The 27,330-nt window shown below is 45.4% G+C and overlaps 1 protein-coding gene across 3 annotated transcripts in view; it reads right to left on the bottom strand.

Annotated features, from left to right (window-relative positions):
* Window positions 1-27,330, bottom strand: part of DNAJB6 (DnaJ heat shock protein family (Hsp40) member B6) — an 80,659-nt gene that overhangs the window by 38,163 nt on the left and 15,166 nt on the right. For all 3 annotated transcript variants that reach the window (XM_023225525.1, XM_026449631.1, XM_023225524.1), the window contains exons 2-5: window positions 20,954-21,044; window positions 15,257-15,366; window positions 12,356-12,415; window positions 11,450-11,560 (exon numbers count right to left, since the gene is read on the bottom strand). In XM_023225525.1, the coding sequence (XP_023081293.1) occupies window positions 11,450-11,560; window positions 12,356-12,415; window positions 15,257-15,366; window positions 20,954-21,018 (346 nt within the window). In that variant the 5' untranslated portion in view covers window positions 21,019-21,044. The remainder of the gene's footprint in view (window positions 1-11,449; window positions 11,561-12,355; window positions 12,416-15,256; window positions 15,367-20,953; window positions 21,045-27,330) is intronic.

Below are 27,330 nucleotides of genomic sequence, written 5' to 3'. Positions count from 1 at the left end.
TTAGTCCCAGCTCCTTGGGAGGTTGAGGCAGAACTGCTTGAGCCCAGGAATCCAAGGTTGCAGGGAGCTATGATCACACCTGCCAACAGCCACTGCACTCCAACCTGGGTAAGAGTGTGACAGTGAGATCCAAAGAAAGGCACCCGTGTGGCCAGTCTCACTGTCCATACCTGAGTCCCTAAACCAAGTTACTTTTACGCACTCTACAACGTCTACATCCTTCTGCAATTTCCCATTTATCAATGCTAACAGATTGGTTTAATCACAATTTCTTTAAATCCATGGCAACTAAACTCTTAAAAGTTGTCCACAAGGCACTGAGCTTTTGGATGCATCTTGAACCAGTGTCTGAGTGACACCAGTACTAGCCAAGTTATTTTAACTGGTTTCAATTCTAGGCTAAATTAAGACGAGGACATTCATAATTATAAAATCATCATCTACAGAAGCTACCTCAAAAGCTGGTTAAGTAGTATGTTATGAGAAGGCCAATGCTTTTCAGTTCCATTTTCTTGTATGAAAAAAATTTTATCTTGTTTATTTCTCTACTGACATTTTATAGCTTAAATATAATTTTTTGTAATTCAGGTATTCACTGAATTTTAACTCCTATAATTTCAGATATTAAAATCACAAGTTACCCTAAAAATGAAGTCTCATTTATAATACAGTGTTAAGAAACATTAAAATAATTTCAATACTTATAACTATATACAGTTAAAAGTTGCCACTTGGGATCAGACAAGTCCTTATTTCAAGGAAGAACTACTTATCACGTGCTGGTTTCTGTCGTTTTGAAAAGCAATCTAGAAGTATGTATTAAGCTTTTAAAACCCTCAGCCCCCAAAATAAGACCAATATTTTTATTATAAAAACCTTCAACCCAGCAATTCTACGTCAGGGAACTCAACTCATCCCAAAAGCGGAACGAAGCTCCTGAGTGGGCAACTGTTCCTGGTGTGAGAACCACCATGCAGAGGCAAGCAAGCCTGTGAAATGCAGACGCGGAAGTGTTCCTGGCTAGCAGAGCTGGACAGAGAGGCAGGGAGGCCTGTGGGCATCATAACTACACAGGACGTGCTACAGTGCTCCCACAGGGCTCCAACTGGGGGCGGAGGGGCAAGGCCTCCTCCTCACACCTCACTCCCATTTTCAAATTCTTAAACCCAGCATGTGTTATTACTTTTGGATTATACTGATCATACTTTTATGCTTTAGAAATAAATCTTAAGACACTTGTTAATCAAATGTGCTACAAACTTGTTTTTTACTTTACCTCACCAGAAAGAACCACAACCAGTGAGGTGCCTGCTGAAGGCCACAGGACCACAGAATGGGCAGTGGAAGTGGCTGTGTCCACAGGATCAGTTACAGGAAAGAAGACCATCAATGCTTGGAGTATTTCCTGCTTATTTTGTGACCAGTATTTGTCATATATAATCTACGCATGTTATAGTTAAGCACGTATCAGTTTTCTTCCCTCTCTTATCCTCTTATGTAACATACACGTACTGCCTATTAAGTTACCCCGTACCAGGCAAAACCGTAAGGATCACAGGGGAACGTGACCTCCACTAGGCAAGCGGCTAGTACACTTTTGGTTGTCTGTAGGATAGTGGTATCGTGTTAGGTGGCTATGACCTTGCTCTTGTCTTCACTTGAAGATTAAGCCTGAGTTAAGGAAATGCATGTGGGTGCCAAGTTGACAAGAGATGGACACGTGGTTGATTGCAATGTTCAGGTTGACTGGGCCATCCATGCGCAGAGTTCCCAAATATTGAGCCGAACATCCTTCTGGGTGATTCTGGATGAGATTAGCATTTGGATCGGGAGACTGGTAAAGCAGGTTGCCTCCCTAAGGTGGATGGGCCCCATCCAATCAGCTGGGGGCCGGGGATCCCCACCCCACACCACCCCACCCCAGGGGAGGAGACTGCTCCAGCTCTGACGGGTTTTACTGGCTAGCCTCCACAGTGGTGAGGGTTAGAGTCTTGAGCACCTTCCTTGTAATACACGTTTCTCCCCCACTGGCAGTTTCTCTAGACTCACGAAGATTCCGCAAAGCAAAACATGTATGCTCATCTCTTTAGAAGCAACTCTTAACATGGGTCTTCAAACCTTAACTTTGTATCCTGAGGTACAAACATCACTTGAAACAGACTGCATTAGGATTTAACTCTGGAGGACTAAGTTCTGATTTTTTATCTTGCCCAAATTCCTACCTAAGGGGCCTGGGAGTCGTGTCCTACAAACCATTTGAAATTGTCCTTGCAAAGTCGTCCTTTGCGGGGGAAAATGTGCGTCTGTCAAGAGTCTATTCACATAGCTATATCGTTTTCTTCCAGGCCCTCCCAATCCTGAAGAGATTAACTGAAAGTCTAGAACATGTTAAAGGTCTGAAAAGGAAACATTTGTCATCTATTGTCTCTAAGGGCAGTCACTATGATACTTCAAAGGAACCTTCATCTCCACAATCTTATATCTTAACCTGAACTTTTTTTTTCTATGACCCAGGTCTTTAGACAAACTCAACCAATTATCAACCAGAAAAAGTTTTCATTCACCAACAGTCTGGAAGCCCCCTGCTTTGAGCTGTCCTGCCTTTCTGAGCCAAAAAATGTCTTCTCCGCCCCCAAGATAGAGTCTTGCTCTGTCGCCCAGGCTGGAGCACAGCGTCGCGATCTCAGCTCACTGCAACCTCCACCTCCCGGGTCACGCAGTTCTCCTGCCTCAGCCTCCCGAGCAGCTGGGATTACAGGCGCCTGGCACCCTACCTGGCTAATTTTTATATTTTTAGTAGAGCCAGGGTTTCACCATGTTGGCCAGGCTGGTCTCAAACTCCTGACCTCAACATGCACCTCGGCCTCCCAAAGTGCTGGGATTACAGGTGTGATGTGATTGATGTCTCATGCCTCCCTACAATGTATAAACCCAGCTGCACCCTGACCACTTGGACACATGTTCTCGGGACTCCTGAGGCTGCATCACCAGCATGGTCACTTATATTTGGCTCAGAATACACCTCTTCAAATATTTCACACAGTTTGATTCTCTTCAGTGACACTCTTTTCATGTCCATGTTCTGGGCGACGTATGCCAAGAGCTTCTTTAAAACTTTGCAATACCATGCTATTCCCTGAGGACTACTAAGACCAATTCACGAAGGGGCCCATAACATTAACGAGATACTAAACCAACAATCTATAAAGAACAGTCACAAATGTATGAACAAAAAATATATATACAATGAATTGAACAGCGTGAGAAAACTGACCACAAAACACATGTAACAAACATTTACACACATACAAACTTAAAGAAGAACACTGAGGCAGTGGAGAACATGTTTTAAACCCACACATTTTCTCTGAGCTTTACCAAGCATGAGAACGTGACGGAACCGGAACAGCTTAACAACAAAGCGAAGGGGATTCCCACCAACCGCTTTCATCTCACAGCAGCACAGTGCAGGGCAGAACTAAGCTCGCCCTTCCTCAGCACACTCCCACCCCATGGCCCAGGAGAGGCCTGCTGTCATGATTTCACTGTCAACTCCCCAAGTGCACAGAAAAGCTGGAACAAAAAGATGACAGCAAAACAAAATCGAAAAAGCATCATGGCTATTTCAAACAAAGGAAAATATGTCACTCTCTCCTGAAGTTCCAAAGCTAAAACCTAAACAGCCACCCTCAAAAGTGAGAAACGCCTGAGATTCAAAAGCCAAGCATGAAAGACACAGAATTCCTCTGCTCTCCCAACTCCTCTCAAAACCAGGCACTCATTTACTACAACTTGCATGTTTTGAGTGGTGTCACTCACATTTTCTGAAGTAGCAAATAACATAACTGTTAGGAATCTGGAATACAATATGCAATGGCAGTAAATGAAGAACACAACCAGAGCTCTGCCCTGAACTGCACACCCTGAGAACAGGGCTTCACTGTTCCTCTCCACTGCCAAACTAGCACCTAGAATAGTGCCTGGCACTAAATGGCAGGCACACCATATTTGTTAAATGAACACCACTATTTTCAGCTTCCCATACAATTGTTTTGTATTACAAGTATAATTTCTAGTTAGATCCTAGGTCTGGTTAGAGCAATCTGTTTCCCAGAAGTTACAAAAATCTATCTAAGTCAAAGAATCCACAATACACTGCAATCAAATTATTCTACTTCAAATACAAGAAGGCCAAGATGAGATGAGGATCCCTGGCATCAGGAGGAATGGGCCTCTTCCCAACCACAGTCCTCATTCCTCAGGGGAGAAAGCACCAGAACAGCAGCAGGCTCTGGGCTCTTTTCTGAGCCCTACTCGCAGATGGCCGATTCATCTTTCCTCCACCGTCACACATTCCACCTCACTGTCCCTACACCATCATACCTCCTATCAATGCTGGTATTCCCTAAACCTGTCAAAGCCCAGCATAGCATCAGCTCTGCTGCAGCCTCAAGTTTAAACCACTCTTCCTACCTCTTGCACCTGCAGTCCCAGAACATCTCCTCCTGGGAGCACTACAGACACGGCAACTATCTCGATCTCTGGAGTTGTCCACAAGTTCACCAGGGACCAAAATCCCACTGGAAACAGATGATGCGAAAACCCACAAACCAACAAAGGACTCATGCAACGTCTTGCTCAGCTGACTGTCATGCCAACAATGTGAACCAAACACTATACAAAGTGTTTGCGAGGGGGACCAACACCACAAAATACAGGGGAAGAACCACCAAAGAAACACTGCACACAAACTCCTATGGCATGGCTCAAGCCTTCTAGGGGGGTAGCCAGAGCCTCAGTTCTCACAGCAGAGAAAATTCTCAAAATGATCGTTTCAGGGAACCATTTCCTCTCCCTATTTAAGGAAGGAGATCAGAGGAAACAAAGGTCCTAAAATTACCAAGTATGTACTGAAAAACAGCACAAAAGCTGCTGCAGATCACTAACATGGCACCATCCTCACTAGCCAGAATAATTTTAAGTAGAAGTGAAGGGCCTGGCACGGTGGCTCACGCCTGTAATCCCAGCACTTTGGGTGGCTGGGGTGGGTGGATCACCTGCGGTCAGGAGTTCAAGACCAGACTGATCAACATGGAGAAACTATACTAAAAATATAAAAGTAGCCAGGCGTGGTGGCGCATGTCTGTAATTCCAGCTACCTGGGAGGCTGAGGCAGGAGAATCACTTGAACCCGAGAGGTGGAGCTTGCAGTGAGCCAAGATCGCACCACTGCACTGCAGCCTGGCAACAGAGTGAGACTCCATCTCAAAAACAAACAAACAAAAAAAGATACTTCCAAAAAACAGCTCTGTCTCAACATGAGGAGTTCTCAAATACGCACACAACCATATATGAGTTCGGCATCGTCTCCAAGAAACTCTCACCAGATAGGGGAAGAGCATGTGGGGACACCGGGTGGGACTGCCTGCTGCTTCATGGCCATGTGAAATTACACACAAGGATAGTTCCAACAACTTTAGCCAGAAACCAGTCTCGTACATCACGATTTCGTTAATATTTTTTTCTTAAATTGTTAGAGACAGCATCTCATTACTTTTTTCCCAGGTTGGACTCAAACACCTGGGCTCAAGGAATCTGCTACCTCAGCCTCCCCAGCTGCTGGCATTACAGGGGTGCACCACCACGCCCAGCTATATGTGATGTTTTTATGTGTATTTTAAGACTCCTTAACGTCTTCTAAGCGACCTGTGTGTAGGTGTGCATGCGTATGAACTCCGTCCTTAAGTAATCAAAGAACACTCATTACAAACTGCCGCAGCGCCGTGCAATGACAGTGGGTCCAGGTCACCAGCACACACTGATCCAATCTGCTGTGCCACTCCCATGCCTGTACTTGACCCCTAACTTCTAGCTCTCATTAACATGTCTAACTCTGGCCAGGCACAGTGACTCACACCTGTAATCCCAGCACTTTGGGAGACCAAGGTGGGCAGATCACCTGAGGTCAGAAGTTCGAGACCAGCCTGGCCAACATGGTGAAACTTCGTCTCTACTAAAAATACAAAAATTAGCCAGGTGTGGTGGTGCGCACCTGTAATCCCAGTTACTTGGGAGGCTGAGGCAGGAGAATTGCTTGAACCTGGGAGGCAGAGGCTGCAGTGAGCTGAGACCGTGCCACTGCACTGCAGCCTCGGTGACAGAGCAAAACTCCGTCTCGGAGCTGGGGGTGGGGGCACATGTCTAACTTTAAAGGTTCCTCCTCCTTTCACCTTTCAAAATTTGCTGCTTGGCTGTGAATTTCAAAGACTAGCACAAAAATCTACCCGCTAGAAATACGATGTTAAAGGTTGAATCATGCCCCCGAAAAAAGGTATCCTAATCCCCAGTACCTGTGAATGTGACCTTACTTAGAATAGGCTCTTTGTAGATTATCAAGTTAAGATGAAATCATTACAGTGGGCACTAATCCAATATAAATGATGTTCTTATAAAAAGGGGGAACTTGGGGCTGGGCACAGTGGCTGATGCCTATAGTCAGTACTTGGGAGACTGAGGAAGGAACACTGCTTGAGCCTAGCAGTTCGAGGCCAGCCTAGGCAACACAATGAGACCCCTGTCTCTAAAACATTAAATCCAATGGACACAGAGACAGACTCAGAGAAGATGATGTGAAGATCGGACGGGCCATCCATCTGCAAACACAGAGAGAAGAACAGCTGGGAAGGGGCCTGAAGCAGGACAGGACACACCTCAGAGCGGGACGGGACACACCTCAACCTCAGAGGCAACCAGCCCTGCAACACCTGGGTCTCACACCGCCAGCCTCCAGGACTAGGAGATGATACATTTTGGTTGTTTAAGCCCCCGGTTTGTGGTACAGATCAAACTCAGAGACCAAAGGCTGCCTTCAGGGTCTGTGCTCTGGCTTCTAGTGATGCCTGGCCAGTGCTTCAGGACTGCCACCTCCCTCTTTTGCTTCTTCAGTTCTATTTCTGAGGCAGCTGAGGTCATCCGACCAAGGACAGTATCAAGGCACTAGAGGAAACTATTTTATTCTAGATACCTTGTAAGTCAGTCCAGCCCAGGCAGCTCCTTGACACTTTATGGTGGTGCTGGCAGCGCCCCAGCTCTGGCCCACTGTGCTCCTCCTCACTCAGCAGCTCCTCACTGAGCTCCTCTGTGCCCCCAGGGCTGGCCCCGTCCTCGCTGGATATGAGCTCCAGCTCCTCGCTGAGGGACTCACCCAGGTCCCAGTTATATCCTATGCAGGCCTCATCCTCACTAGAGAGTGCCAGGTCCTCACTGGATATCATCACATCCAAGGCCTCACTGTTCTCTTCACTGGGGCTGTCCTCTGTGGCCTCCTCCATCCCGGGCAGCTCCACTAACTCCTCACTAGGCTCCAAGTCCTCACTGGCCACTTCCTCAACACCCTGGGAGAGTAAAATGACTGACTCACCACCATCATTTAATCACACGTCAGAAAGTCAGGTTACTATCCTCAATGCACTCATTTTTCCTCCAAAAAGTCTGCTTCCCTTGGTGCTACATACCACAAGACTCCCCATCTATTGCTACGGAGCATCATTCGTACCAGAGTGATGCTTTACAAAGGAAAAACTTGCTGCACTGCTAAAATAAAAGGCCTCTCTGGAAACCTTAAAGGTTAGCTTTGGCTTTCCAAGAATATAAATAAAACTGTGAAGTTAAACCCACAGGCTTTTCCCAGATGGTAATGCCTGCTATGACTAACGGGATCAAAAGGCACTATTATCCGGTACCCTTTCTTTCCTAACTTAGAGCATCCCTTCACTGAGCAACAGGGTCCTCTAAGAATAACATAAAGAGATCATCCTAATTCAAACAGGTCCACTGCCTATTAATTAACTTTCCTGATTAACATTTTGACAAAAGCTCATTTTCATGTGCTCCATGTTCTGGAAATTTCAGCAGTCACCTAGCCTCAGCAGTTTTGATTGGACCCTCCGATTCAGAGGCAGCATTCCTTTCCAGGCTGGTGTCTGAATCCGCTTCCACGGCCTCTCCTGGAGGACTTCTGCTGTGAAGGACGGGTTCCACACCCACAGGCCCAAGTCTCCTTGGCCACAGCGTGACAATGAGCAACTACCTGGTGCTCAGGCACAGACCTGCATACCGTGTGTCCAACACCTGGCACCCGCTTCACCCTTCCCCACCTATCATGAGGGAGGTCTGAAGTACGGCAGGGGTTCTACATTCTGATAAATGTAAAGTGCAGCTCAGAAATATCTTACAGCAGATTTTAAACTACTTTTTTGTCACATGAAAAATACACCAGGTCTAGTAAATATGATTTATCAACAGCAGTCCCCAACCTTTTTGGCACCAAGGACTTGTTTCATGGAAGACAATTCTTCCACAGAGCAGGAGGTGGGGATGGTTTCAGATACTGGATTCTGATAAAGAACGCGCAACCTACGTCCCTCGCATGTGCAGTTCACAATAGGGTTCGTGCCCTCGTGAGACTCCAATGCTGCTGATCTGATCTGACAGGAGGTGGGGCTCAGGCAGTAATGCTTGCCCGCCTGCCCGCCGCTCACCTCCTGTTCCTAACAGGCCAGTTCGTAACAGACCACGGTGTTGATCCCTGAATGACATCATTAATAGGCAGAAATCCCTCTCGCTCTGCATTCACGCCCATCTACACTAAACACGCCGCCAGCAGGTTGCACAGTGACTACATACATACAGTAGCCACGGAGTAGCAGCTTCTCCTGTGTGTAAATCCTGAGAGCCTGAAAATGGAAGTCATCTAGCACACCTGCAAGAACGGAATGAACAAGTACCACTGCCACACTCATCATGGGAAACACAGGGTACCTAGTCTTAAAGCAGGTCTGTATGTAAAATGGAGCATTTAACAGTGCAGCGTTTCAGTAAGACTAGCACCTCTCTCCTTGACTAGAGGTAAAAACTCCCATATTCACTCATATCTAATTAAATCTCTATACCTGGCCAGGCACGGTGGCTCAAGCCTGTAATCCCAGCACTTTGGGAGGCCGAGACGGGCGGATCACGAGGTCAGGAGATAGAGACCATCCTGGCTAACACGGTGAAACCCCGCCTCTACTAAAATACAAAAAACTAGCCGGGCGAGGTGGCGGGCACCTGTAGTCCCAGCTACTCCAGGAGGCTGAGGCAGGAGAATGGTGTAAACCCGGGAGGCAGAGCTTGCAGTGAGCTGAGATCCGGCCACTGCACTCCAGCCGGGGCAACAGAGCGAGACTCCATCTCAAAAAAAAAAAAAAATCCCTATACTTTTACGAGTAATTGCTCTATGGATTGGTGTATCAGATTATTTCCCCAAGGAAAACAAAAATTGGCTACAATTCAGTCACTAAGGGACCGTTCCCCTTTGAATTAAAAATAATAAAATGTTAAGAAAGGGCCTGTTGAATGATAACGTTAAGAAAGGGCCTGTCTGAGAGGACAGCCTTTTTCACCTCACATGCCCTAGAATAGAAGCCACGGTGTTGGAAGACTGGGACTTCTTCCTCGCTTGGTCACCATGAGAATCAAGGATCAGAACACAGGACTTCAACCCCAACACTGCCCTGTCCTGCAAAGCAACAAATGCAGTTTGCTGAAGGCTATAGCAAGATGCAAAGGTCATTTTTAAGACAGAGATGATCTCTTAGAGAAAGATTTCTTGCCTGTGAGGGTCGGTGAGGGAAGGACGTAAACATGGTTCTTTCTTGAGCTCTGCTTCTGCTGATGGCAGCAGTGATTACAGCAAATGCACCTCAAAAATAAGCAGACCAGTCTCCCAGTCCCCTAATCTGAAATCCCCCGCTTAGCTTCCGTTTCCCTGAAAATGCCTGAGGCCACTGACTGTCCTTCCTCCCTCAGAAAGGGGCTCTCTTCAAGCCAGCCAGCCCATAAGGTATAAGGACAACCTCTTTGAATCCCCATTTGAAATACATTGAAGAACTGCACCATGCAAAAGCCCAAGACCTACCAGATATGAGTGACTGTGCTTCTATAAAGAAGCATAATCTTCACAGTCTGCGGCAGGCAGGGGCTCCACGTGTCTCCCCTGTATTATCTGCAGACCCAACTGCTTTTCTCTTTCCCTCCTGGGCGTTGCAGGTGGTGGTCAGTTTCTTCACCCATGCTCCCGGCAATGAAGGAGGTAAACACACAATGTGTTTCTCTCTCAATAAGTCAAAAGATAAAAACAGCTACAGGAGTACACGTTTAATCCTGACCTCTCAGGTCACCCACCGCATCACACAGGAAGTCCCAGTGGTTGGTGGGTGAGAAGACTCCAACAGGAGACAACTAACAAAAGTGCCTGACCCAAACTGTGCCCAAGACACACACCAAAGCCTAGGACCAGGGATCAGGACTGAAATGCCGTCGATGAGAAATCCATTTTCCTACAATCAAACAGCAGCTATAACAGCACTATCTCCCTTAACAAAACTATTCTCTCCTCAGCGAAGGCCTCCGCAGTCTTGCTCCAGAGGTGCCTTTCAGCAAACTCTGAACAACGGTCCTCACACACAATGTTCACGGATGAAAGGTCTTGCAAACAGTACTATGATGCTTAATGATTTTAACAGGAATATGATGTGGCAAATTCACACACAAATTGGTTGTTCAATGGGCAATAACATTTCCAAGACACCAGCACCCATGCCCTTACCACTGTCTGATCTGAGGGCAAAAGGAAGTTAACTAGGGCCATACACAACAAAGAAAAAAAAACACATTAAACCCTTTATTATTTTAATTTTTCAAGTTGTAACTTCAAAACAAATTTTCAAAGACGAAGAAGAGAAAAGATTTTACAGCTCCTGTGCTGCTTTTTTTTCCAGACTGGGTCTTGCTCTGTCACCAAGACTGGAATGCAGTGGCCCAGTCTCGACCTTGCAGGTTCAAACAATCCTCCCACCTCAGTCTCCCAAGTTGCTGGGACCACAGGCACACACCACCACACTGAGCTAACTTTTTGTGGGTTTTTTTTGTTGTTGTTGAGACAGGGTTTCACCATGTTGCCCAGGCTAGTCCAATGCTGCCTTAAACACAAAGTTTCACGACAAAATACAATGTTTTGTTTTGTTTCGTTTTTTGAGACGGGAGTTTTGTTCTTGTTGCCCAGGCGACAATGTAATGGCGTGATCTCAGTTCACCGCAACCTCTGCTTCCCAGGTTCAAGTGTTTCTCCTGTCTCAGCTTCCCAGGTAGCTGGGATTACAGGCATGAGCCACCATGCCCAGCTACTTTTATATTTTTAGTAGAGACACAGTTTCTCCAAGTTGGTCAGGCTGGTCTTCAACTCCTGACCTCAGGTGATCTGCCCGCCTCGGCCTCCCAAAGTGCTGGGATTACAAGCACGAGCCACCGTGCCCAGCCTAAAACACAATGTTAATTCAACAGAAAGGTCATACTAAGCCCTCACTTGGGTCATGGACACACACCAAGTCAACCCACATGATTAACTTACCAAACAAGTCAAATGAAAATGGGTCCCTTCCACCAAAAAATTCCCTGAAGACATCATCTGGGTTACGGAATGTGAAGCCAAATTCAAATGGACTGTCAAAATGACTTCCACCTGCACAAATACAACACAGCTTTTAGTTTATGAATTTTGGTGTTTTGTAGGCAAAGAATTCTTTGTTGACAGAACATTATACAAATCATGATCTAATAAAAACAAAAATATTTCATAAACCTGAAGTTCTCTGTAATTCAAAACATGAGCCCTGTACTGACTGAAAGTGAGTGTGCCCAGCGGTGACGACACATGAGTGCAGATGTTGAGATTACTTTTTGACATCTCTAAACCCGTGATCGGCATGTAACATTACACACCATTTTTATGATTTGTTATGAAGGTTTACCAACCAAGAGTATTTGCATCCACTTCGACGACTGGCCTCCTGGAGCCACAGAAGCTGCCATGTGGCCCCAGTGGGTCTGGAGCAATAATTTCCCAACATTCCAAGGGAGGCTGGTCACAGCCCAGTGACCATGGGAACTTTTGGAGACAAAGTACAGGCCCTACAAGGTCATTATTTTAGCTTTTCAGGAAAATCTGCTCTTCAAACCCTTAAGATATTTTGACATAACATCAAGTGCTGATCTAAGGGTGTATGTTCACAATATATTGCAGTATGGTTACAAATTGTATTCTACTTATAAGAAGTACATCAACATATACTTCCAGTCTCACAAAAGATTTTTAAATGCTATCAATTTCTCTGTCCTCTCCCCAATTTAGTTCGCTTTCTAGGTTGCATCTCTATTTACTGATACAAAATAGACTCTGACCAAGAGACTCGTGATTTACAAACTCAACTTACTTGCCAAGACCATTTGTCTTCAAAGAAAAAACTCATGTACTTACCTCCTCCTCCACCATTTAATCCTTCTTTGCCATATTTGTCATAGATATCCCGTTTCTTAGCTAAAAATTTAAAGAAAAGTCAGTAAGGCCAAGTTCCTTTTAAACCCTTAATTCAATAGAAAAGGTATTTCCCAAGTTGTAAATCAGTTTTCAATGTATTACAATTAAATTTCAAAGAGTATGGCCATCCTTTCTTTAAAACAAAAGGAAGTAAGAGGGAAAACTTTCTGTACCTCTCTCCTGAAAATTCAAAAAAGAAATTAAGTATGTAAGTATTTACGGCTGGGCACGGTGGCTCACACCTGTAATCCCAGCAGTTTGGGAGGCCAAGGTGGGCAGATCACCTGAGGTCAGGAGTTCGAGACCAGCCTGGTCAACGTGGAGAAACCCCATCTCTACTAAAAATACAAAATTAGCCAGGCATGGTGGCGCATGCCTGTAATCCCAGCTACTCAGGGGGCTGAGGCAGGAGAATCGCTTGAACCCAGGAGGCAGAGGTTGCACTGAGACGAGATTGCACCTCTGCACTCAAGCCTGGGCAACAAGAGCGAAACTCCATCTCAAAAAAAAAATTTTTTTTTATTCCATTAGATCATTTCTTTCACTCTACTGCCCACAGAGCCCAGACACGCTACATTAAAATCACATGACCAAGTACAAAATTATTCCAACCACAGAAGTGCACCGTCTTACCACAAAAATCTGCAGCACAAAAACAAACATGCTAGGGCCTAAGCAAGTGGTAGAAAGCAGATGTGCCAGAAAGGCGCCAACCTAACACCCTACAGGCTCCTTCACCCTGAAAAGGGACCACCTGGATGCCAGGCCTGGGGCTAGCATGCCGCTCTCACACTTACATTCCAAACGCTACTTATATCCCAGAACAAAAAGAATGACACTAGAAGCACTGGTACTTCTGACATGATACCATCTGTGTTCCTCAAAAAAATCTCATAGGCTGGACGCAGTGGCTAACGCCTGTAATCCCAACACTTTGCGCAGGCAAGGCTGGTGGATTACTTAAACCCAGGAGTTCAAGACCAGTCTGGGCAACACGGCAAAATTCCACCTTTAAACACAATACTGAAAAGTTAGCTGGGCACAGGGGCACCCACCCGTGGTCCCAGCTACTCGGAAAACCAAGATGGAAGAATCGCTTGAGCCTGGGAGGTCAAGACTGCAGCAAGCTGTGATCATACCACTACATTCCTAAAAGAAAATCTCACATTCCACAAAATGGGAAAACAGGCTTAGAAGCAAACCACTTACAAGCAAGTTCAGGTAGCCGGTGCCATGGCAAGAACAATGACCATGTTTTGAAGATAACTCCAGCTCGCACTTAAGGCTGCCTAAAAGGATAGGAAGAACACATCCCGCACCTCCCAAAAGAACCAAGCAACTCTTCAGTGTGAGAGCTGAAAGCTGCTCTATCAAGTATGACGCTTCATTTTGGTCCTCACTTTTCCTAATGCTACTAGTCCCTAAAATCCTGAATCTGGCAATACTGAATTAGCACACAAACAACAACAACCGAAGAACAAGATGGGAACACTGAGGCCTGTGCCCTCCTGTCACTCCAGCGCACAAATCCAAGGGAACAAGCATGGCGCAGTGGCGCTTGGAGCTTGAGAGGATGATCACCTCAACCCAGGAGTTCAAGGCCTCCCTGGGAAACCTAACAAGACCCTCTCTCTTTAAAAAAAAAAAAAAAAAAAAAAAACTTTCCAATGAATAAGCTCAACAGTTCAAGACCTTAAATGCCACATTTCAAGATGATTTCAAGTATCAGTGTTTTATGTCTTTTCATATTTTTGAAGTAAAATGTCTGGGATTTCCTCTAAAACAAAGGAGGTGGGCCACAGTGTCACCAGAGAAAGCAAGGCTGGTGGTGTGCTGGTAGCTGTTGAAGGTGGCAAGCTTACATTGGGTTCCTTCTGTTTTGTTTTTTGTTTTTTGTTTTGTTTTTGGAGACAGAGTCTTGCACTGTCACCCAGGCTGGAGTGCAGTGGTGCAATCTCAGCTCACTGCAACCTCCGCCTCAAACTGGGTTCCTTCTTTAAAAAAAAAAAAAAAAACACCCACATTTGTTGTAAATATGGGCCAATTACCTGAACATATGCAGATACACTTAACCTAACCAAGTGCCCACTTCCAGGGTTCTGGTAGTCCATCCCTAACTTTGTAAATGCCTCGGCCTTTGCTTGCAACAGGCCACCCAGCACTGCAGCAGACAGGGGCATTGTGTGGCTTTCCAGTTCTGTCACTGTTCCCCCACCCCAGGCCCCACGCACAGCCTTTTACTTCCCCACGGAACCCCAACTGCATCTAGGCAACAGCTGACCTCTGACCCCTCACCCATTTGTGAACTAGGCCAATGGATCTGACTTCCAGTAACATACAACACCTCTGCTCCAGACCCAGGAGGGGAAGACAGGCCTGAAATTTGCAAACTAAATTTTAGCTGTACGTTCCACCCCCTCTTCTTGGGAACTAATGACGTCCTCTCAAGTAGTAAAGCTGACTCCACTGGCATGGTATTGTTTAAGTCAGTGGGGGTGAGCGAGGTCAGAATGATCACACACAACAACGGGGGCAGGCACACCACATGCACAGTGACCTGAGTCCTGCAACCTCCTCTCTCCAGGGTTCCTAGTCCTGTTTTAAAACAGCCATCCTAAGAGAAACTGCCAGAAGCCCTGGTACTCCACAGTTCTCACAGTTACCTCAATCAATTCACATCTTCACGAGAAAAGTAAAAAACCTCTCAGGGGCCCAAAATCCAGGTGGCATCAAAAACAAGTCACTTGAGTCCATACTGTGCTACCCTCAGGAGGATCCCAACGCCCACTCCGCATTCCGGCATGCCCGCTCAGGGTCCTTCAGCAGCTCGGGGGCACTCACCATCCGACAGCACTTCATATGCCTCCGCTACTTGTTTGAATTTTCTCTCTGCTTCTTCTTTATTCTCGGGATTTTTATCTGGATGCCACTTCAGCGCCAGTTTCCGATACCTTGAAAATAATAAAGGATACTGATCACATTCTAAGCCCAGAAATCGACTATGCTTTTGAAGCTAACATCATTAACCACGAGAACGGCTTCAGAGCTGCCTACTGGTGAGATGAATCCTGGTTTTAATTGTAAAACCTCCCTCTCCTCTACAATGAAATACCCAAAGGTCTAAAATCCAGATAGCCAGGTGAGGTGGCGTGTAGCCAGATAGACCCAGCTACTCCAGAGGCTAAGGGGTGGCAACGGCTTGAGGCCAGGAGTTCAAGGCTACAGTGAGCTAGGATCACACCACTGCAGTCCAGCTGGGGCGACAGAACAAGACCGCCTCAAAATTAAAAGTGTAAAAATACTCATTAAAGTGAGTTTTAAAAACAAAATCCTGATAGCATAATACAAACCAACCTCTGGAGAGAGAAAAATGAAGATCACAGTGTCCACAACATGGACTGACAGTGACAGGAAGTAAAGGGGAAAAGGCCAGATGTGGTGGCTCACGCCTGTAATCCCAGCACTTTGGGAGGCTGAGGTGGGAGCATCACCTGAGGTCAAGAGTTCAAGACCAGCCTGGCCAACATGGAGAAACCCCGACTCCACTTAAAATACAAAATTAGCCGGGCATGGGGGTGCATGCCTGTAATCGCAGCTACTCAGGAGGCTGCGGCAGGAAAATCACTGGCAGAGGTTGTGGTGAGCCGAGATCACCCCACTGCACTCCAGCCTGGGCAATAAAAGCGAAACTCCGTCTCAAAAAATTTTTTAAAAGGGAGAAAAAGGCCTGGGTCACTGAGCAATAAGATCGAACATCACCAACCATATCCTTCCATGTTCTGATTGCCAGGACCCTACTTCCTCAGCCAGTCCACTACCTAGCTCATCTGTGTGCCAAAGGTGAGCCACCTGCCACCAAACAGGCCAGAATCTCGGGATCTTTCAAACACCCTCTGTGCTATATTCAAGATCTAAACAGAGTTAAAACACTGACTTCCTTCCCATCCCTGATGATAAAGATCTTGCCTTACACACTTTACAGGCTTGGCTTTTAGATTCTGTAACTTCAGACTTCATTAGCACACAGATTCACTTTAATTTCCTAATTATTTTTTAAGTACAAAGAGGGGCTATTAACACCCAGTACATACATATCCATGAGGTCATAAATGCATGCTAGAAAACTTGGGCTGGATTTTATCACTGCCCTGTCTGCCCTTGTTTCTCTATGCCAGATCCTCAGTGCCCCTTTCCATACAGGGATGTTTTTCTCATAGAGTAATTATATGAACAGTTTTTATGACCTCCTTTTGGTCTGAAATACTTTTGAACAGAATTTCTTTCTTTAAAAAAAAAAAAAAAAAAGAGACGGGGTCTTACTATGTTGCCCAAGCTGGTCTTGAACTCCTGGGCTCAAGTGATCCTTCTGCCTTGGCCTCCCGAAGTGCTGGGATTGCAGGCATTAGCTACCGTGTGGGGCCTGAACATAATTTCAAGAGGAGGATTTATAAAACCATTTTCTCTAATTATATGATTGGTGTCATTTTCCCATTTGCCAAGGTAGTCTCACTTAAAAAAAAAAAAAGGGAAAAGAAATGGATAATTTCATCCACTGCCTTTACTTGGGGTTAATGTGGTTCTTAAACACCTTCATCATGGAACTCTCAAAGTGGGTTCCCTTTCGGGTGGGTTCCCTTTCGGGTGGTGGGTTTTGAAAGGTAAGGGAAAGCACATTTTGAGCATATCTGGGTACCATGGTGCGGAACGCTTGGGAATCAGAGCTGTTTCAGAGGAATCTAAAGTCTGCTTTTAGTTTTCGGAGACACGGCTTGTAACACATCAAAAGACATGATTTCCAGGACTCAAGCAGCAAGCCAGGATTCTAGGTTGGCTGCTGTGTCATCTTTTGAAGTCAAGACCCTTCAAGAGTCCTCGTTTTGACAATAATTCAGCCTAGGGAACTCATGTGAATACTACTATGTAGAAATAAAGCCTAGACCTTGAGCGAACATCTGTATATTGGTTGAAAATGATAGTGGTAACCACTGATCCCCCTTACTTCATTTGACATTTGGAAAATTCCAGGAATTACCATTTTTGCAATGAATATGGATACCACGTAGTACTTTGGTGTTACCTGCTTTTGAAAAATAAAGTCTTTGGTTCACCCGGTGGAAAAAAAAAAAAAAAAACACTGACTTCCACAAAGATTCTAGGACCAAGGTCACATTCTGTTGCAGAGTTCCAACTGACCAAATAATTGCATGCTATTTAAATACGAAAAAAAAAGCCCGGGTGCAGTGGCTCACACCTGTAATCCCAGCTCTCTGGCAGGCCGAGGCAGGTGGATCACCTGGTCAGGAGTTCGAGACCAACCTGGCCAACATGGCAAAACCCCATCTCTACTAAAAATACAAAAAGTCGGGCATGAAGGCATGCGCCTGTAATCCCAGCTACTCAGGAGGCTGATGCAGAAGAATTGCTTGAACCCAGGAGGCAGAGGTTGCAGTGAGCCAACATCATGCCACTGAACTCCAGGCTGGGTGACACAGCGAGCCTCCGGCTCAACATGAATACATGAATGAATGAATGAATGAATGAATGAATGAATGAACACACTAATGAATACAAAAAAATTCTCTAATTAGCAAAACCTAAGCAGCATATATTCAAAAGGAGGATAATGTTAAAAAAGAGAAGCAGTATACCCCTCAAAATCTCAGACTAGTATACAAATCTGACAGTGCTTTTAACACTTGGCAAGTTATTACTGTAAAGCTGTCGTGGCTCAATTTAACTTCCAACATGTTCAACAAAACCTTGGCTTAACCATACTAAAATCTGATTAAAGCTGGAGTCCAGAATACTTAACAGTAATTTACGTCACTGTGGACCTAAATAAACGTAGCAGTGGATCAAATAACCCTAAATGTGCCAGAAATGCTCAAAAATAACAGACCATACAAAAGACAAGAGAGAAAAAATGATTAGTGTGCAGTACTACCTACCATCTAGTGTTCATATGAAAACTTGGTAACAGATAAGAATGCAGGACAAGATTCAACTGTGTATGCCCCAGTCATACACCTACTAAAATATTTAAAAATCAAGGTGTAATACAACATATGACATTCAAGTGTAAACAGTGCCAAATGACTTTGAATGTTGACCTTCAGATCTGTTGGACCTGCACACCAGTACTTCAGCACCAAGGAAGGAAGGCCCATGGTGTGTGATTCAAACATAGGAAGAGTCTGGTATCTCAGGAGAGATGCAGAATAGCTGGCAGCCACAGACCTTTTAAGTCCTCAAACAAAAACTGTCAACACACACAAAGCCAAGGGTACACAAGGCAGACTGTTCTAACAGCATGCACCCCATAGCTATCATTCTGCTCATTTTTAAAAGTCAGCATTTATACAACTGTGCCCTCAGGAGTGCAGGAAATCTCACTGCTTTTAAAGGTTAACAGCCTGTTCTAAATTCCTACTTCAACATCATGCAAGAGACACTCAGCAACTTGTATGTTCTCACAAATAACTAAAACCAATCTACTCTCTAATGACCTCTACCATAAAGGTATGTAAGTTCCATCATTACTGAAAGTACTGTACACATATTACATGCTTATCCACTGATAAGGTTTGGCTGTATCCCCACCCAAATCTCAACTTGAGTTTTATCTCCCAGAACTCCCAGGTGTTGTGGGAGGGACCCAGGGGAGGTAACTGAATCAGGGGGACTGGTCTTTCCCGTGCGATTCTCATGACAGTGAATAAGCCTCACAAGACCTGATGAGTTTACCTTTTGCTTCTTCCGCGTTCTCCTGCTGCCACCATGTAAGAAGTGCCTTTCGTCCTCCGCCATGTTTATAAGACCTCCCCAGCCATGTGGAACTATTAAGTCAAATTAAACCTCCTTTTCTTCCCAGTCTTGGGGATGTCTTTATCAGTAGCGTACACACAGACTAATACATCCATTAACTTATTCAAGAAGAGCAAAGTATTTCTGTCTTCGTTCCATAATCTGTCAAGCTGTTAACACTATTGTTAAGAACAGTGTGGGCCTCAAGTGTACAGCACAGGCTTCCTCAGTGTGGGAAACCTCACTCCACTGGTGACAACATCAGGGCCTGCCTGACCTCTCCTCAGTGGGCTGCTTCTACTAGGTTCCCTGGCAGAGGTTTCAAATAATCTGCAGGCAACGTCAGCTCTGCCCAACAGTAGTCTTCCTGACTTGGTTTTTTTTTTTTTTTTTTGAGAGACAGGGTCGCGGCTCGGTTGCCCAAGCTGGAGTGCAGTGGCACGAACATGGCTCATTGCAGCCTCAACCTCCTGGGTTCAAGCAACTGTCCTGCCTCAGCCTCTGGAGCAGCTGGGACTACAGGCATATGCCACCACACCTTTTTTTTTTTTTTTTTTTTTTTTGGTCAAGACAGTATCTCATTTTGTTGCCCAGGCTGGTCTCAAACCCCTGGGCTTGAGACTGACCCTCCCACCTAGACCTCTCGAAGTACTGGGATTAGAGGTGTGAGCCACTTGCCTGGCCGTAATTTAGCATTTTAAAATGAACTATCTCAGCTATGCACAGTGGCTCACATCTATAATTGCAGCAATCTGGGAGGCCAAGGCGAGAGGATCACTTGAGCCCAGGAGTTTGAGACCAGCCTAAGCAACACAGTGAGACTCTCTTTATTTTTCCATTAAAATTTAAAAATTAATCAAAATGAACTATTTGGCCCAAAAACAAAGTTAATTCTATCTTCAGGCCCACTAAGTCTAGCAGTATAAACTTCATTATTTATTAATTTTTTTTTTTAAGCTAACAGAGCAGAGAGTTTATCGAGAGTACACACCAAGAGAGATGTGGGTTGTCCTGACTGGACAACTGCCCATAGAGTCCTGTGTTGTGGTTTTTATTAGATCAGACTTTCTCTTTTTTTTTGCATTGTTATTTTTTTTTATTATACTAACTATTCCAGGCTAACTGCTCTCTAGCTATGTTAAAATCTAACAATCTGTCTCATGATGTCTCTGCTGTACACTCTACATTCACAGTTAGCACTTCATTAATTAAACAGACTGAGGTTACTGTGAGAGCCTTCTATGGCTGGAACTGCCCTCCTCACATTGGCCAGGCCCTGGTCACACAGATGCAGGTGCAACAGGCAGTGGTGCAGTTCTCAAACTTTCATATGAATCAGAAGGGACTCCAATGGCAGAGGCTGGAGCCCAACAATCACACCAGGAAAATCCGAGTGCTACCTACTCTGGGCCCCTGCCTTGCAAAAGGGCACTCAAGAGTGCCAAGTCAGCTCTATTTTCAAAGTCCAAAGTAAAAGATGTCTGGGATTATTTCACATCCTTGGTAACTTTTTCATCGACTTCAGATATAACCCAAGTGACTAACGAAGAGCAAAGCCCAGACCTAGACTGCAAATGCTCCTTGTTAACTGCTCTGTCAAATTAAACTACATGGCATTCAAAGACTGGTATACTACACTAAAAGTCGTTTTCATAGGCAACAGAAAAAGTTACACTACTCAGTTACCAATGTACCACTGTGCAGATGCATTATCTCAGAAATAAAATTACTTACGCTTTCTTAATATCCTCGGGTGAGGCATGTCTCTGCACGCCTAGAACTTCATAGTAATCCACCATGTTTTAAGAGATTGCTGGAATGGGTCCTGCAAGTAAAAACAGGTGGTCAGTGATGAGGATGTTGGGGATAGGCAAGTCATGGTGGTGGGACGGGTCTGGAGAGGGAGGAAGAGATGGTGTCACCTTAGAACCTACTGGCCTACGGAGGGAACTTCCACTAGAGCTAACCACTAGCCTGCTGGGCCAAGACCTTGTCTGGGAACTGGTTCCCAGATTCACGCCCTAAGACTCTTCTACAGCTAACCACTAGCCTGCTGGGCCAAGACTTTGGGAACTGGCTCCCAGATTCATGCCCTAAGACCCTTCTAGAGATGGGGGGAAAAGCTCTGAAATAGCCTAATAATAGCCTAAACTAAATAAAAACAACAGGTGACTCTGAGGCAGAGACTCCATGCCACTTGACCACTAGCTGACAGAGTCTGTCGTGTGTTCCTAGACACGGTCTGTGCTCAGGGAACGTCAGTTACCTCTTTCATTCAAAGCATTCCTGTGCCAGGCGTTGGGCAAGACCGTGGGGCTCCAAGGACAAACACGTTGTCCCTGCCCCGAACCAACTTCACATGGGAACAACAGAATGCCATCCTTCCACCATTCTGTCACCCACACAAGGGAACAGTAAAAGCCCTCCCACATATCTCCCAAGAGAGAAAGACCTTTGAGTCCACAGTGGTTAGTGTAACTTTACCCTCTGGTTCCAAGCTCCCATCTATTCCTCTACCAAACAAATACAATACTGCCCTGTTGACCACACGAATTAGATGGTATCACTACCGATTAGAAGGTGGAAAGAAAACCAGCAGCAGAGACTCGTTCCCTAAGTTCCCCTATGGCTTACGTGGTTCAACCTTGTTACTTCTCCGGGCAGTAAAATGTTCAACGAAACCCATTCTGCTCCCGCCAGCTCTAAAGGAGGATGTAGCCTCTGGTCCCACAAGGAGGAACTACATACATACTGCTGCTTTAAGACATGATGTTTCTTAACCAATTTACATCTTTATATTTCACTGGCTAACCTCCTCTATTAAATCAACAATCAAGAATCTGCACAGCCTGGCGTGGCAATTCACATCCCTAATCCCAGCACTTTGAGAGGCCAAGGCGGGTGGATCACAGGGTCAGGAGATTGAGACCATCTGGGCCAACCAACATGGTAAAACTCCGTCTCTACTAAAAACACAAAAATTAGCCGGGTGTGGTGGCACACGCCTGTAGTCTCAGCTATTTGGGAGGCTGAGGCAGGAGAATCTCTTGAACCCGGGAAGTGGAGGTTGCAGTGAGCCAAAATCGCACCACTGCACTCCAGCCCGGGCAACACAGGGAGACTCCGCCTCAAAAAACAAAACAAAACAAAAAAAAGGCCGGGTGCAATGGCTCACACCTGTAACCCCAGCATTCTGGGAGGTTGAGGTGGGTGGATCACTTGAGGTCAGGAGTTCGAGATCAGCCTGGCCAACATGGTGAAACCCCATCTCTACTAAAAATACAAAAATTAGTCGGCATCACGGTGCACATATGTAGTTCCAGCTATTCAGGAGGATGAGGCAGGAGAATCACTTGAACCCAGGAGGCAGAGGCTGCAGTGAGCTGAGATCGTGCCACCACACTCCAGCCTGGGCAACAGAGCAAGACTGTCTCAAAAAAAAATAAAAATAAAAAAAAAAGCAAGAAGGAAAAAGAAAAAGAAAAAAACATTATCACAAAACCACAAAGAAATATCTGTGGACACTTCAACTCTTGGGTTTTTTTGTTTTTGTTTTTTAATTGAGACAGAGTCTCGCTTTGTTGCTGGTCTTGGTCTCAAACTCCTGGGCTCAAGGATTCCTCCCACCTCAGCCTCCCCAAGTGCTGGGACTGCAGGCACGAGCCACCACACCTGTACCTAACACTCTTGTTTTTATGGAAGTCCTTTAATCAAAAAACAAAAAACTATAATGGAAATCAGGATCTATCTAGATGTATATAAACTACATTATCAATTTGATGGAATGACTAACATCAAACTTAGAAAGGAATGTACATCTTCAAATACATGAGAGCAAAGATTCTAGGTGTTAAGTTTAAGATGTCAACTACAAATACAGAATTTAGAGTATCAAAATGTTCTTTTTCTTAAGTAGATTTGTTCCCAGTATTTTTTAAATTACAACTTAGAAAAAAACTTGTATGGTTCCTATTTTCTTGTAATTATTCCAACTTAGCATTATCACCTTTGCTGGACACATAATAAAACAAAGATAAAATATTAATTGGAGAAGATGCCTAAGGGTATACCACCATACAGTTCTTTCCACTCCATTTGGAAATATTCAATATAACATTTTAGGGACTTTTTTATGTAATAAGTTACAAGGTAAGGAACACCCAATTATGAAAGATTTCCTCCCGGGTAGTTAGAATGACATGGCAACATACAGGATTCAAACCACACCAGTCCGACCAGTCTCTAGAGAAAAGACAGGAGTCGATTCCCGTAAGCAAGAACACCGCAATCTTCTTTTAGTAACTAAAAACCTGCCCATCAGTCACAGCACACAAAGCAGAGCAGCCAACAAGCAGCAGGAAAGCCAGCATTTCTTCACATCTCTCTCACTCCCTTGGCTGAGTGACTACGTGAGGTTATTTTCACTCGAGCTTCAGTTTGCTGCCAAGGATGTGAGGTGGCGTTTTGGCAGTGATGCCAGCAGCAGTACCTAGCAGGAACAGGGGGAAGCTGCTAATCCACCCTCCCTAACAGAACAGGAGCAGAAATCTCAGTACCAATCTTCCCATGCCAGACATCTGGATCATCCCGAGCACTATATATAGCAAGAGGCCATTCAATGTGCCACACACCAAGCACACGTGCTCTCGCAAATCCAAACAGCTCACCCTCTATCTACACTTGTGTGCCTGTGTTTGTGCATGTGGTGGTGCGAATGGGAGGAAGACACCCCCCGAGGCAGCGAGCACAGAGGTGAGAACGTGGGTGGGTGTGGGCGAGGCCGCAGGGCCAGCTGGGGAATGCTGTGATACACTTCATCACCAAAAACACTGAAAGCCTGCTCTGACATGTACGTGCAGCATCCACTAACGGCACCCAGTATTCCCAGCACTCCATCAAATGGCTAGTGACCTTACTAAATGAAGGCTACCCTACAAGGAAAGCGTCAAGGCAGTAATGACAGCCACCCCTGGAGTGGATGCCCTCACCTCTGCCACCGTCCTGCACTGCTTACCCGTAGCCTCTCCACTCCCTTGCATGGACTCATCCCCCAGTTCTGCTGCAGCACCCCACTGCCTGCCACTGGAGGCTCTTATTTAAGGTCAGTAAAAAACCCGCAGCACCACCCACAGACGTTTCCCAGCTTTACTTGTCCAACTTCTCTCTCCATCTGCCTTCCATCACCAGCTTTCACCCCTCCACTGGCCCGCTGAAGAAACTACAGGAACTCTAAAGGCTCAAGGCCAACTCTCATCCGACATGGGTTTTCATCCTTTCCCATTACGTAAATATCATTTACTCAGCAATGAGTCCCAAATGTAAGTTCCAAGCTCAGGGTTCTCCTGGGCAGTTCAGACACAAATAGACAGATGACTACTTGACACAGCCACTTGGATGTCCAGCAGACATCCCAAATAGAACACGACCAAAATTTAACTCTTCATCCTCCTCACCCACTACACACCTGGTCTTTTTCTAGTAAATCCTACCTTAAGCTCTGAGGTACCTGCGAAATGTTCACCTTCACGAACATCACAACTCAGCACACAGACACAAATGAATCACAAAATTCTGCCAAGTCTACCTCTGAAATATCTGAAGTTCATTCACTGTTCTTTATCTTCACCAGCATCATTATCTCTTACCCTGACCTACAGCAGCCTCTGATTTCATCCTGCCCTCTGCTCTCACAGATGTCAGCTTATAAATGTGCAGATATTGGCTGGGCACGATGGCACACACCTGTCATCCTGGCACTTTGTGAGACCAAAGTGGGAGGGCTGCTTGAGCCCAGGAGTTGGGAGACCAGTTCGAGATCATGCCGCAGCACTCCAGTTTGGGTTAGAGTAAGACCTTGTCTCCAAAAAAACGAAAATGAAATTTTTTTTAAAATTAAAATTAAAAATGAATAGCTGGGTGCGGTTGCTCGCACCTGTAATCCCAGCACTTTGGGAGGCAAAGGTGGGTGGATCACCTGAGGCTGGGAGTTCAAGACCAGCCTGATCAACATGAAGAAACCCTGTCTCTACTAAAAATACAAAATTAGTTGGGAGTGGTGGCACATTCCTGTAATCCCAGCTACTCAGGAGGCAGAGGCAGGAGAATCGCTTGAACCCGGGAGGCGGAGGCTGCGGCGAAGCCAAGATCGTGCCATTGCATTCCAGCCTGGGCAACAAGAACGAAACTCCATCTCAAAAAAAAAAAAAGGAATAAATGTGTAGATTATTATCACAACAGATACAATCTGTGGTCCTGCCCCAGACAAAACCAGCTATAAGGATAGGTCAATTCAGAATCAGATGAAATAAAAATTTACTATACTGGCTAATGCTAGATCAAGCAAGAAAATTTAAAAAGCTATCTAAACTCAGACTCAGGCCAGGCAAAGTGGCTCACTTCTATAATTCCAGCACTTTGGGAGGCCAAGGCAGGAGGACTGCTTGAGCCCAGGAGTTCAAGATCAGCCTGGGAAACACAGTGAGACTCTGCGCAACAAAAGACATTTTTAAGTAGCTGTGCATGGTGGCATGTGTCTGTCATCACAGCTACTACTCACGAGGTTGAGGTGGGAGATCACCTGACCCAGGAAGGTCATCAAGGCTGCAGTGAGTCATGACTGCACCATGGCATTCCAGCACAGGCAACAGAACGAGACCCTATCTCCCATCAAAGCACTAACCAGGCCCAACTTATCACACACACACTATATATATATATGACACACACACACACACACACACTCACACACACACCTGGTGAAGAAAAACAAGGGGACAACCTGTAACTAAGAATAAATGACAACTAAATACAATCTGGGTTCCTCAGATAGTTTCTAGAACAGGAAAAGGACATTAGCAGAAAAACAGGTGGAATGTGAATAAAGTTCACATTTAACAGTACTGTAGTGATGTCAACTGCTTACTTCTGAGAAATTCACCAGTTACCACAGTTACAGAAGGATTAAGGAAAGTTGGGTGAAGGGTATACAGGAAAATCTCTGTACTATCTTTACAACTTCTCTGTAAATCTAAAACTCTTTCAAAATAAAGTTTAAAAAGTTCAAACAGACGAAATGTATGTCAAAAAGACACAGAAACCAAACTGGACCGGGCGTGGTAGCTCACACCTGTAATCCCAACACTTTGGCAGCCCAAGGCGGACAAACTGTGTGAACCCAGCATTTCGAGACCAGCCTTGGCAAACTCAAACCCAGCAGTTCGAGACCAGCCTTGGCAACAAGGTGAGTGAGTCTCTACAAAACATTTTAAAAATTAAAAAGGAGCCGGGCGCGGTGGCTCAAGCCTGTAATCCCAGCACTTTGGGAGGCCGAGGCGGGCAGATCACGAGGTCAGGAGATCGAGACCATCCTGGCTAACACGGTGAAACCCCGTCTCTACTAAAAAGTACAAAAAACTAGCCGGGCGAGGTGGCGGCGCCTGTAGTCCCAGCTACTCGGGAGGCTGAGGCAGGAGAATGGCGTAAACCCGGGAGGCGGAGCTTGCAGTGAGCTGAGATCCGGCCACTGCACTCCAGTCCCGGAGACAGAGCGAGACTCCGTCTCAAAAAAAAAAAAAATTGATAGGGCAAGTCCATGACCTAAACGAGAATGTGGGCTTCAAAATGAATTGACTGAACTGCATTTAAAACTTACATTTAAAATTCTTGAGTTCATGTCACTCTAAAAAGCCAGCAAGCACTAAGAATCAAGCATTTACCACCCTACCTTCCCTGTACAGGGAAGCAGTAATGTTCACAGCAAAGGAACTTGGAAGTGGAACTGGGTGTTTATCGTAAATCAGCCGTGGTTCCTTGGAAAACGACCTACCTTCATTGTGGTTCCTTCCCCACCCTGTGAAGTGGGTGACAACCACTTCCTATGGTTATTTACAGATGATGCTCTCCAAGGGAAGCCAGCCCTGGGCTCCATCTAGAACATCCTCAGTGCTACCTGCTTATGATGAAGCAGAAAGGAATCAGTAATACACGGAGTGGATGGCCTCACACAATGAGGAAGTGGGGAGGAAAGAGAAAAGCAGGCAGGAGAGATGGGCACACAGAGAGCTGCCTGAGCACAGTTCTGAGAACTCACCTGCAAAGATGCCACACCCTCA

This window comes from Piliocolobus tephrosceles, chromosome 8 (genome assembly GCF_002776525.5).
Source record: "Piliocolobus tephrosceles isolate RC106 chromosome 8, ASM277652v3, whole genome shotgun sequence".
Lineage (NCBI taxonomy): Eukaryota > Metazoa > Chordata > Mammalia > Primates > Cercopithecidae > Piliocolobus > Piliocolobus tephrosceles.
This window is presented reverse-complemented; position numbering and strand designations above follow the sequence as displayed.